The 12,770-nt window shown below is 36.2% G+C and overlaps 1 protein-coding gene across 2 annotated transcripts; it reads left to right on the top strand.

The window, feature by feature from the left end:
- The first annotated feature begins 461 nt into the window (after positions 1-461).
- Positions 462-12,708, top strand: LOC137392961 (uncharacterized). Of its 2 annotated transcripts, XM_068079333.1 has the most exons (7): positions 462-537; positions 1,169-1,375; positions 6,758-6,871; positions 10,119-10,271; positions 10,865-10,989; positions 11,141-11,309; positions 11,506-12,708. In XM_068079333.1, the coding sequence occupies exons 2-7, from the start codon at positions 1,177-1,179 to the stop codon at positions 11,799-11,801; spliced, it is 1,056 nt and encodes a 351-aa protein (XP_067935434.1). In that variant the 5' UTR covers positions 462-537; positions 1,169-1,176; the 3' UTR covers positions 11,802-12,708. The 2 variants fall into 2 exon arrangements, with proteins under 2 accessions (XP_067935434.1, XP_067935433.1); XM_068079332.1 differs by lacking the exon at positions 462-537 and having other exon boundaries at positions 1,001-1,375.
- Positions 12,709-12,770: the final 62 nt, after the last annotated feature.

Raw genomic sequence — 12,770 nt, 5'->3', positions numbered from 1 at the left:
GCGACACAATTGCCAATTTTTGTTATACGATGTTCAGTCTTAGCTGATCACTCGCCAAGATTTTGCCGTCCTTCCAACTTATAATAAAAATGGTTGGAGCAATGACTAGTGTCTTGGCACCAGTCCTAGCAGGAAATGAAGGAGTCATACATATTAAATATGCAAAGAGGACATGCCAACCTACATCTAACATCGCTTAAATTTCAACATTGGAATGGCAGTCGCTTACATTCACTGTTTAACAGTCGTAGGTATTTGCTGGACAATACAACATCTCATGATACAATACCCTGTGTCTACAAACTGCTAGTGTATACGAGTATTACAAAAGAATGCATAGTCATCTAGAGAATGAGCTTCAAATGCTTTATTGTTGCGGGGCAATGCCAGGCATTCCGTCTTTCGATAGAACTATGTCACAACAGTCAATATATTCTGCGCTATTACGTTATTGATGCTTCAGAGAACAGGGTGTGTGACTGACTAACAAGCTGTGAACACCTCTAGTACGATTAGCGTATTTGGATCCTGAAAAAGGTTGGTTGCTTTGTTTACAATAATAGCATGATATAATGTGTTAGTTAGCATAACATTAAAGGCATCTAGCACTCCCTAGTTTAAATAGTAGATATAGATTATGGGTGCATAGATACTCATTCAACCACAAGTGTCGGCAATGCTGTTTTATTGCCACTTATTCAGATAGAGACAAATAACTGGCAATCTGCTTTAGGCAACATCCGAACTGAACCGTAACAACATCTAAAACAATAGAGAGCGGGTTACCATGTAATTGTGATGTAACAAAAGGATGGTGCTGATGTCACGCGCTGCTTCAACCTTTTAAGCCAATCCCTTTCAACCAGCCATTACAAGTAGTTGCAGTGGAAATTAATGACAAGCAATTGTAGTGGTTACCTTATCGCCATGGCAACGAAATACATTTATCATAATAGTAATCAGCGAGCAGCGTGGCAGGGAGGTCCTTTCAGTCAAACCGCTGCACTCAAGTAGGCAAGGCATGATATTTATTGCTCTATAGCCTGTGTACACACCTCTTATCTCAATACAAGACTCATAAGGCTCTACCTAAACAGGTAACAGCGGAGACACCTACGTACACGAGGACAGACATCTACTAAAACTTATAGCATGTGTATTACACTAGGTAAAGGTATGAGAAGGACAGTCCAGTCAGTTGGAGCAGCATTTGCTCTGATAGCATTTATTCTGTTGATCATCTCCGTCACTACCAACTACTGGATAGAAATAGAAGTGGCGAGAAGGTCTTCTGAACCAAATGATGGACTCACACGCTACAGCAGGCATCGAGGTCTTTACCAGGAATGCTGGCAAGATGAAAGTCTTACAGGAGGTAAGTACATGTAGAGATCAGCTCTTAGAAACTATGTGGGCGACAGCTCCTTTAGTGAACTACTAAAATGCTACGAAACAGATAGCTGCAGTTATGCATTCATCAGGGACAGATCAAGTTCAAAACCAAATCGCAGTTTGAAGTTTCATGTAGCAATCTTAAATTGTACAGGTGTATGATTTGACATGCTATGTTGACAGACTATCTCTGTGCATTATTGATTACTTTGTTTGTTTGTTCACCATGTTTGTCTACCATACCATATTCTTGCTAAGCTCTTATATTATAGTATGTAGTATTTGCCAATGTCGTTTATAAGTGGTAGTGCAATAGGTTTTAGACAGGACTTTAGAGACACCAACACAGCAGGTCTGCTGCAACTACTGAAGCAGACATCTTAGTGAGCCACACTACTCAGTACATTAAGTCTTGATCTATGGTCTTTAGCAATAAGCGTAGCAATGTCTATGGCCTGCAATAAAACTTATGTCTCGATACTGGTTGGTGTAGACATTCTGATAGACTATGTAGGTACGAGTTCAAGACCAGCCGAAGGAATTTACTTTTTTGATATTGTTTAATTGCACATTTTGGTTAAAAAAATCTACTTTTTAAGCATGCCAAAGCTGTTTATAACTTTATCTTAAATGCCATAATTTATTCATTATGTCGCGTCTACAATAATGCACAAGCTAAGGTAACACTTTCACGTTTACAATCAGACCTTAAGTTGACCTCTAACTCATGTGTTCACATGATACGATTAGTAATTGATAAATGTAGGGGTCAAGGTGAATGTCATCAAAATCGTCAATTGTCCAAGACTCGGTCACTGCCATCGACCTTATAGCTTTTCAAATTTCAACTTCTGTTTTCATCAAACACTGCATTATAGTTTATTTACCCTCTTCGATGAGCACTGGTTACAGGCTGTGTGTGGCCTGACTTCACCTCTATCAGACCAAATCACTGTCTTTCAACAAGCAGAAGCATGCAATCGGTAGAGATGCTAATTGTGCGTAAAGGAGAATTCTCAAGATTAAACGGTGATACTATTGATATTGTTAGTAATAGTAATAATAGTAATAATAGTAATGATTGTAAAAGTGAGAGCATTAAAAGTTGAAGAGGTCAGCGCTTGAGAGGCATTAGATAACCTCTGAAACTTAAATATCCTTATTTATATCTAAAATTACAGGCATACGCAACAAATCTAAAAACATTTGGGTGATGAGGTAACGCTTGGTTTTGCAGCCATTCGCTACTCACGTAATATAAAGTTAAACTTCAAAGGAGAAACACCATTCATTCTAAATAATATGATTTAAAAACTAAGGGTCAACCATAAATGAGTGTTTAGAATATTTTTAATAAATAGGAGGACAGCTGGAGGTTTGAAACAGCATCTGAAGCATCTGTGGTTTAGCCTCAGTCATGTCTGGTTACAAAAGACTACCATACTTTTGTTCTCAAAGATTTACACTTGTACTCTCAACAAGCCAGTGCCTTAGCCTTAGTGCCTTAGACTTAGTGGCATTCCTCCAACTTTACTAAAACCCTACAGCTAGTAGAATAGTAATGAAATGGCAACCTTTTGTAGTTGTGAATGAATCATGAACAATATTCCAAAAAGGTTTGTAGGTACATTGTAGCCATTATATTCCCCGCTCATCTACAGGTGGATGCAGGGCTGACTAGGGAATTGCATAACCTAATTTCAATTCTGTCCACTTTTCTAAAAGTTCCTTAAATTTTGCCAAAAAATTTAAATTAAAATCCATTATGCATTAGCTTAAGCTGCAGTGTAGTTGATCTGGAATGTACCTTTGAGGCTTAGCTTTAGGTTTATAAATGAGTCAAGGCTGATTACCGATACACAACACGAAATTGTAAATGTGACTCCAACAGAAGTCACACGCAGTGACAAACTAAGCAATGTATCATCTGACTGAGTAGGCTTTTTGACTTATTAAATCTGTACAAAAGATGGCAGCTGATGTGTAGCTTTGCGCAACCGAAAGTTCTACCAACAGACATATGATCACCACTAGGAAGGCAGCCATGTTGGTCTTTTTTGTTAGTAGAGTAGTAGTCTCCGCACATTCAACTGAAGCAAATAATTCGTTCCAATTTGGTACCACTTGAAGTTCATTTTTTCATATAGTTGAGAGTTGACCGGCATTTAGCGGTGATCTAGTACTTGAGTGAAAATATAACAGGAATTTGTGGAATCCAGCTCCATGATAGGTGGTGAATTTCTGAATATATGTAGTTGCAGAAACGATGAAACTGTTTGAAGTATCGCGCTTCTGCGCTATGGCCTTTTATTAGCAGAAGCAATATTCATCCTTTCGTCAACACCATGTGTGATTAGGCAGTATTCTTGTGTTTACAGAATTCACTCGCTAAATGATTCGTAGTTGTTACATATTCAGCTAATGTGGCCAATTTGAACAACACCACAACAATGGTTGGTCGCTGTGCCAAGTTTGATCAAACAAAAAATTCCAAGCATGGACTACAAAGCAATGAAGGAAATTAATTTATCACTTCAAAATCCTGAAGGAAATAGCTTCATCCGAGAAACTCTAATGCAGATGTAGCCACTCGTGAATACGGTACATGGTGTGAGCTCAACTCTCCGTGTGCCTCTGCAGAGAAGCTTCTGAATAAGTTCATTAACGCGTATATTGATGGATTACAAAAAACATTTTTATTTTGTTTATATATTGATAAAAAGATAATAAGTAACACATAATAAAATATTGTATTATAATTCTTATATCACACTATATTATAGTTCACTGTATGTAATTCAATGTCATATTATGCCATATTATTCTCACCTATACAGTATTAGGCCCACTCTTCTAGGTGAACATGTACCATATATCATGTTATAGGCCTATAAATACCATATTGTATTATATTTATATTAAATTACAGTATAAGTAAAAATAAAGAAATCTCTAGCTATCAGTAGAAGAGGTTCTACATTCCGTTACGCTAGTATAAACTATTGTCATGCCTTGCTAAGTTCAGTCAGCAAAGGGTCGACAATGTCTAGCATTAGCATATTGAAAGTTGCATACATATCTTTATGTCGCCAGCATTATACCACTCATGAATGTATTTATATAGCAACTTATACTTTTTCGGTATATCGCAGTACAACTATTGCATGTTGGTGTATGGGGTAGGCCTATGGGCATGACTCCGACATGCTAGTCATGCAGTCCCACAATATCACTGATGCACTACTAAGGTCCTATACTCTCAAATGCAATAAAGCAATCTAGCCTGTGCTCATGTATATGCATCAAGCCAAGCTAATGAATTTTTGATGTTTGACATAAATGTTAAGACCTTATGCGTAATAGCTGAAATGCATTCCTCTCCAACTAACGGAGCATAACCACTCTTCTGTTTTTGTAACTCAGGAATGCAGTTGCTTATGAAAACCAAAGTAATCCAATAATTTAAACAGTTTCGTAAGAGGTAGCTGGCAAGCGTGTAGAGGATGAGTAATACCAATCATCAATATTTAGAAATACTAAAATCAATGTTGAGAGTTGATTTTGCCTAAATATCTTTTGCATTACTAGCTAGCATCGGTAACGGAGTTATGTGTTTATAGCATTGCTAGCTAGCATCGGTAACGGAGTTATGTGTTTATAGCATTGCTAGCTAGCATCAGTAACGGAGTTATGTGTTTATAGTGTTACTAGCTAGCATTGGTAACAGAGTTATGTGTTTATAGCCTTGGTAACAGAGTTATGTGTATATAGCCTTGGTAACAGAGTTATGTGTTTATAGCCTGGGTAACAGAGTATATAGTGTTTATAGCCTGGGTAACAGAGTTATGTGTTTATAGCCTGGGTAACAGGGTTATGTGTTTATAGCCTGGGTATCAGAGTTTATAGTGTTTATAGCCTGGGTAACAGAGTTATGTGTTTATAGCCTGGGTAACAGAGTTATGTGTTTATAGCATTGGTAACAAAGTTATGTGTTTATAGCCTGGTTAGTGAAGTAAAGGTTTAAACTCATGCAAATTCCCTTTTTATTAGGATACAAAAAGTTAAGAAAATTTTTTTTATGTTGTTCTGATTTTTCTTTTAGTCATATGTTGCATTTTTTGAAGTTAAACTGAACATTTGCAATAAATTGAGAACAGTGGTAAATTTTACCACAAACATAAAATGACTGGTCTGTGTGGTTGCTTATAGACATCAGCTGTTGTAACGCTACAGTCAATTAGATGTTTAGTCATTTGAACTCCTATCTTAACAGTTCAGTGTTTTAAAAACTGGACTTGCGCATCATCCTTTGATACATAGACATAGACATAGACATAGACATAGACCCTTAAGACTTGTAACACTTGATTCTTCCGATGAAGCTACTTTCATGACATTCATACCCCAACAAACAGTTCTTATGAGTAAATATTCAACCAACAGACAGAGTAATTTTCAAAGATTTCACCTGCTGCCAGTTGTATTTAAGATGGCAGCTGTAATTGTGACGAGTCAGTTTGCTAAAAGCAATTGAATTAAATATGATCTAACCCTAGATACTATCAGACTCCTAAACATGTAAACAACCGCAGACGGACTGAATACTATAAAACTTGTTGTAATTACCGAATTGCACTAAGTTAAATTTCTGGCCAGTCTTACTAATGTGTAAATCTATTTGTTTTACCTGACAATCAGCTAGAAGGTATAAAGAGACTAAGTTACCTACTAGTATCCTACTAGTTACTTACTAGTTACCTTCTAGTTACCTTCTAGTTAACCTTCTAGTTACCTACTAGTTACCTACTAGTTACCTACTAGTTACCTATTAGTTACCTATTAGTTACCTACTAGTTATCTACTAGTTATCTACTAGTTACCTACAATCTTCTCTCGATGTGAAAACTGCCCTTCAGGTAATTCTCTGAAGGGAAGATAACTCCCACAAGCACAGACGTGTAGAGAATGTTTATGAAGGGCAACTGACTGTTGATTATGACAAAGCCAACAGAATAATTGTTTGCATACATGACGTGACGTCATGGCAACTGAACATCTGCTCTGTCTCAGTGCAGCAATCTAATATCAAAAGTTTGCGCTGTTCTTCAATTTACAAGGAAGCAAACAACTTGAATATATAAGCATTTTTGAGCATTGTAGATTTATAGAACTGCCCAATGTAATTGTGCCCAGGCTAGCTAAAAAGCACAAAGTAAAAAAGGTAAAAAAGTGTGTGCCTAGTAAAATGCCTGTGCGAAATATAATATTATCTAGGTTAAGGCAATAAAACCACTATTCGTAATCGTAGCATGTAAACTTGTTAACATGTAAACAGATGTTAATATGTTAACACATCAACTTACAGTGATACAGACGAATAAAGCCACTTCATCTGCTTTATGTTTGTACTTGGACTTGACCGTGATGACCGGACCAGTTGAATCAGACGAGACATACCAGCCTTACCAAACGAGAAAAGGTAACAGAATATTACAAATATTGTTATAAAATTCACAAAGTTATTGTGCTTATTGCAAACACTGAAGGGGTTAACATAGCTAGCAACTATAATGATATGTGAGCATGAAAATGACATGTTCTTCATATAGAATCTATTGAGACAAAATTTGATAGATGTATTACTCACTTTGGCTTTCCTAATAAAGCGCTTAGCTTATCATACATTTAGCCGTTTGTTTCTAGTGGTTTGTTATCAGATTCGGGAGAGAAAAACAAGCGTACCGATTGAGGTGCTATCTCATGTGTCACCATACTCTAGCTTTTAGTGGTTTCTGTGGAGATGAGCCAAGCTGGTTGTTGTTGTTTATCTGACAAGTATTCATCCCACATCTACTCTTAGCTCTTATTTTCACGAAACTGGTTAAAGTAAAATTCATAATGTCACATGTCTACATCAAACTTTAATGCCTTCCAAGATTTGCTTTGTATACTAAAGGAAACTCAGGTCACAGCCCAAACAATAATTAAATGAAGTACCGATAATAATATTAATATCAATGTACAGTATACAGTTTTGTCAAAATGCTAAATTGAAAAACTAATTTATATGTAACACAATTAGTAGCATAATATGGTGACAGTAATCAATAAAGAAAGTTTTTATCATCGCTGTATTTCAGGGGTAGGTGATAGTGATAGAGGTACGTACCTTCAGGGGTAGGTGATAGTGATAGAGGTACGTACATGATGTAATGTATTCTATTTCAAAATAGGCAAAGTTTAAGCAAACTTACTTTATATAGGTTTTATTATTTTGCTTTAACCTGTTACTGATCTGTTCGCTTGCACTTCCAAAACTGAATCCATTTAAGAAATGCTGAACTTTTATGCTAGAAATCACCTTGAGTGTCGGGTTGAATGCTTGGTTAAACTGGAAAATGTGTACATTAATGCGATTTCAAAGAGAGGGTTGACTGTACATACGTCGGTTTAAAGGTTTGGCTGTACATACGTCAGTTTGAAGGTTTGAGTGTACATACGTCAGTTTGAAGATTTGAGTGTACATACGTCAGTTTAAAGGTTTGACTGTATATACGTCAGTTTGAAGGTTTGACTGTACATGCGTCAGTTTGAAGGTTTGATTGTACATACGTCCGTTTGAAGGTTTGACTGTACATACGTCAGTTTGAAGGTTTGACTGTACATACGGCAGTTTGAAGGTTTGACTGTACATACGTCAGTTTAAAGACCCTTTTAAATGGTTTGGGTTTCAAGTTATTTTCAAGTTACATTGCTTCAACACAAGTTGAAGCAAAAAGTTGATTTAGCTAAAGCTAAATGTTGATTTATCTTAGCAATGTTCTTTGGAGTTGTATTCCCTAGACTTAAAGGATGACACACCTTTACGTAGCTAGAAATACAGTTTCCATGTTTGTGTGTATAAAGCTGAAATGGGTCTCACAGAGATGCATGCAGGCTCATAAATAGTGTATTCACCGTGTAAAGAGCGATCTACCAATGCTTTTTGAATTAAGCGAATCATGAATTTGACCGATCTTATATAACTAAAAAATAATTCAAAGTATATTATTATCTAGTTTTTATGCTATTTCTAATTGAAAGTGTTTAATAGACAATTATAATGGAGTTCCTCATTATCTTTGCTAATTTATGCCTGTGTGTGGAAGTGTTATTAATAAAAAGCCTCCTGGCTACTTAATTTGCATGAAAATAAGTTGTAAGCTAACTTCATAAGATGCATACAGATACCAATTCTACAGTGTATGTCCGTCTCCACTTATTTCACTAGCTGACAAACAACCAAATTTTTGATCAAAATCATATGAAAGTTGTAATGAGCAAAGACATGCATACCTTGGAAATTTTTTTGTTAAAACCTCATTTCTCGTTCCCTTTGTCCTTCACACCGCTGCCTCTTGTTCCCTTTGTCCTTCACATCGCTGCCTCTTGTGCCCTTTGTCCTTCACATTGCTGTCTTTCCTCAGATAGACTGACCTGTAAACCTAATTGTATGAATGTAAAGGCACATCAGATTTTGCTTTGGCTCACCTTGTATTGGTCGTATTATTGTGAATACAGGGCTGCATGATAGACGCCCTTCCTACTCATCAAAGGCGGACACTAGCCTAATACATTAGCAGCTGTCACATATCTAAGCCTTCCTCCACTTGTATTTGGGCTTCAATCACGCTGAGAAATTTATCAATGATAGAAACTGCCGATGACAGAATATTCTAATAACCAGTTTGGTGATGCAGGCATAGCAGGGGTTAAACATCTCGGCAAAACTTGATAGCAAAACATAGCTGTAATTACAGACTGAGATTTTAGATTATAGAGTTGCTTTCTCACTGATAGCTATAGAACTGTTAGATATCGCAATAAAGGCCTGCATTCGTATGGGAGAGTGTCATGTTTGCACAGCCTGGTATCCCATGCCATCTCTTTGTAAGGTGCTCTGTATGTCATTGTATAGTTGTAAAGTTACACACTAGGGACAGTGTAGTTGGCTAGTCAAAAATTATTAAAAAATGTGATTTATTTTTTATACAAAACTAGAGTGCTTATATTCAGTCTCATTTTAAAAATGATGAAGAACTGAAAGTGAAACTGCTTGGTATTGTAAACATGTAGTTTTACTTGTTAAGGAAATGAAATTCATATTAATTGAACTTGCCCAGTAAACATAAATACAACTATGACATGTAAAGTGAAACTATAACGTGAGTCAGTTTTACATTTCAAAAAGGGTTATTATGTGCTCATGATTGTACGTATTAGTATCTATTGCTAGCTAGCCACCCACACACGTGCTCATAATGTCAAGTCTCAAGTTCTCCAAAGTTTCAGTAGAACTCAAAACTAACTTTTAAGGTATTGAGTGTATTTCAAGAAATAGATGCATGGTAGTACAGCAATAGTTTCCGATTATTTTTTCTTACAAAAGCTGGTGCATATTTTTAAAATTTTTTAAAGACTTCACCATTTAATGATTGTATTATGTTGTATTGAACTGACAAGAATCTTTTTACCATTTGTGCACAGAGACCGAATGAGTAGTTTTTGTGCAACTGTTGACATCACTTCCTGTGCCAACATGAAGTTTAAAATTTAATCAAGCTCACAACAGCTGTTTATGAAATTCTTTGATATTATTTTCATACATTGAAGATTTCGCTATTACAATCTAAAATGCTCTGCTGCTTTGTTCTGTATGTCACTCTCTCAATGGCTCCTATTCACAGGTTTACTGATTTCTGTCTGGGCTATGATGGCGCTGGCTATACTATTTATAGTCATAGTAATAACCTTGTATCTGTACACACTCTGTCAGCATGTCAACACCTACCAATGGAAGAACAGCACAAAACTTGTGGCAGGATGCTCTCTGACAGCCAGTAAGTAAATAAGTTCATTGTATTTCGGTGAAAATTGTGAGAGACCGAAACAAGTGGCTCCCTCCTAGCAAACAAAGAAAAATTTATTTGCTGTTGATTATCGTAACTGGACAATTCCTTTGAGTTTACATGATTTGAAGTACTAAGGCTAATAGTCATGCAAATTAGATCGATTCTTGGATGTGATGAAATATGGCATAAACAAGGTTTTATGTATTTAATTTGATTCGGATACAAATGGCATTTAAATTGCTATGAATATAATATGAATAGAAAATGTATATAGTTATAATAATATAGGCCAAATTTTGATTTCAAATAATCCATTGAGAATTTTTTTCTTAAAGGAATCTTACAAACATAATTTTTAGACTAACAAATTTAACTTGATAGATAGTAAATCAATGCCAGGTGAACTACTATTGTTTTATATAGCTATTTGAGCTAGTAAGGTGAATTTCAAACACCAACTTCCGACAGGAAGCACATCCTTTCTTTCCACAGGTACCATTGAGTTGACATTCTGAGATTAAACTAGGTTTATTACCAACTCCTCGAGACTTTGCTTACCGAGGTTTCTTTCTTTCTTCAAGTGATACTAATAGTTCTTGGAATGGGTCTCTTTCACGGTGCGGAGGTCTTGGAACTCAACAAGGTTACCGATCCCGATGGCGACAGATCTCCATACAATATGTACTTTCCTCTTGACATGCCTGTGGTTCGTCCTTACTTTTTCTTCTTCGGTAGCTAATGACCAGCACCTTTAGGTTACTTCTCTTATATATGGAACTGATCTTCACATAGTCCGCATCGCTGTCACTCAACTAAGCTAAAATTGATAAATTGAATTGTAAATGACTTATTAACAGGATCTTCGAGAAAGGATACAGAGATCGTATGGTTGGAGTTACGCTCTCAGCTGGTGCGCTGTACCTTGTGCATTGCTGGCCACAGTTTTGTTCATGGCTGTTAGCTGCTGCTACGTGAAATCAAGCAAAAAATCGGTATACAAAAAGCCTACACCTAAAATCACAACTAGTAAGTCTTGGAGACAAGTTACTGAATTGTATAGCCTTCAAGTGATGATATAATTTTACACTTATGTACTGTTAGCTCGTGATTGAATTTTCAAATTTTATAAACTCTAGGGCTAGAAGACTGATCAATCTTATTCTGACTTGAGCTGCCAAGCTGCATAAAGCTAGTACATACCCTGTCAAACTTTCTTTTGTAGCTGTAGTCGTGGGATCCAAGAACTTAGCTTATGAAGCGGACCATGAAAGGGTCGTTGTTGCACCACCCGAAGTCTATGTTGTCAATGGCAATGATCACACTAGCTACTCAAGTAGAAATGGTTATGATGCGTACAGTATGAGCCAATCACACAATAGCTACTCTCCAGGCTATGAGATGTACAGTCAAGGGGGAACCTCGAACAGCCACTCTCCTAACTATGGAATGTATGGCTATGAACCCCCTACCAATGAATACTACACAGACTACAGCTATGACAGACGCTATGTACAGTAGTTTGAACAATGATAATACAGTGGAGCTTCTACATACAAGATTAATGCTTTCGAGGATAGCGCCAGTATCTAAAATTGCTCTATCTCCAATGAATATTTCTCATCCATGTTTGCCCAGATCTTACTATAAAAACTTCTTCCTCATTACTAAAATTACATTAATATGATGTTACCATTCAAGTACGATAATAAGATAAGCAAAATGATACATCTAAAATTAATGCGATGTTATCATGAGCCCTAACCATGGAGGAGTTGAAGAAAATTAACAGGAGCACAGTTGATGGTAGAGCTGAGCATGTGAAGCTGTGACCACAAGCTTGTAATACACTTTTTATGGAAAACTATTTTTTATATCTCCACTTATTAATGTATCATTAATGTTGGCGTGTTCAGTGCTGGAACAACAACTGGTGAGCTTCCGTCACTAAGTCTGTTAGTGAAAGCATCCAATAACTCCTTTGAATTTTCTGTCGAATGTCAAACAAGATTTATGCTTAAAGTGCTTCTCGGTGCTCAGATCTCTTGTAAGTCGAAGTTCCACTGAGGTAGAAATTGTCTGCACAAAGCAAAGCATTCTCTAGAAACATTAGCTAGATACACTAATAAAATAACTGTGTTATTCTAAATCCTACAAAGCTCATACAATATTTTTTTAATGATGTCACCATCTGTCAACCCAATGGAGTTGGGTTGGTCTTATTTGAATTTACTAAATCAGCAGTCAACGACTCCCCGCTTGACCATTTTGCCTTTAAGATAATATTTTAGTTATTTAACATGTTATATTTTGATGTTATCAATTTTATTTATCGCAAGTTTTGTAGTAATCACTTCATATCAGTATAGCCAAAATACTCATTTCCCTTCTTAATAACAATAAATATCTATGAGATAACAAATAATTTTATGCGTCACTTTCATATTTTATTGCTGGAAGACAAAACAAAAATAATAAATATAAATCAAT

This window comes from Watersipora subatra, chromosome 4 (genome assembly GCF_963576615.1).
Source record: "Watersipora subatra chromosome 4, tzWatSuba1.1, whole genome shotgun sequence".
NCBI lineage: Eukaryota > Metazoa > Bryozoa > Gymnolaemata > Cheilostomatida > Watersiporidae > Watersipora > Watersipora subatra.
Note: the sequence above shows the minus strand (reverse complement) of the source record. Positions and strands in the feature narration are given on the sequence as shown.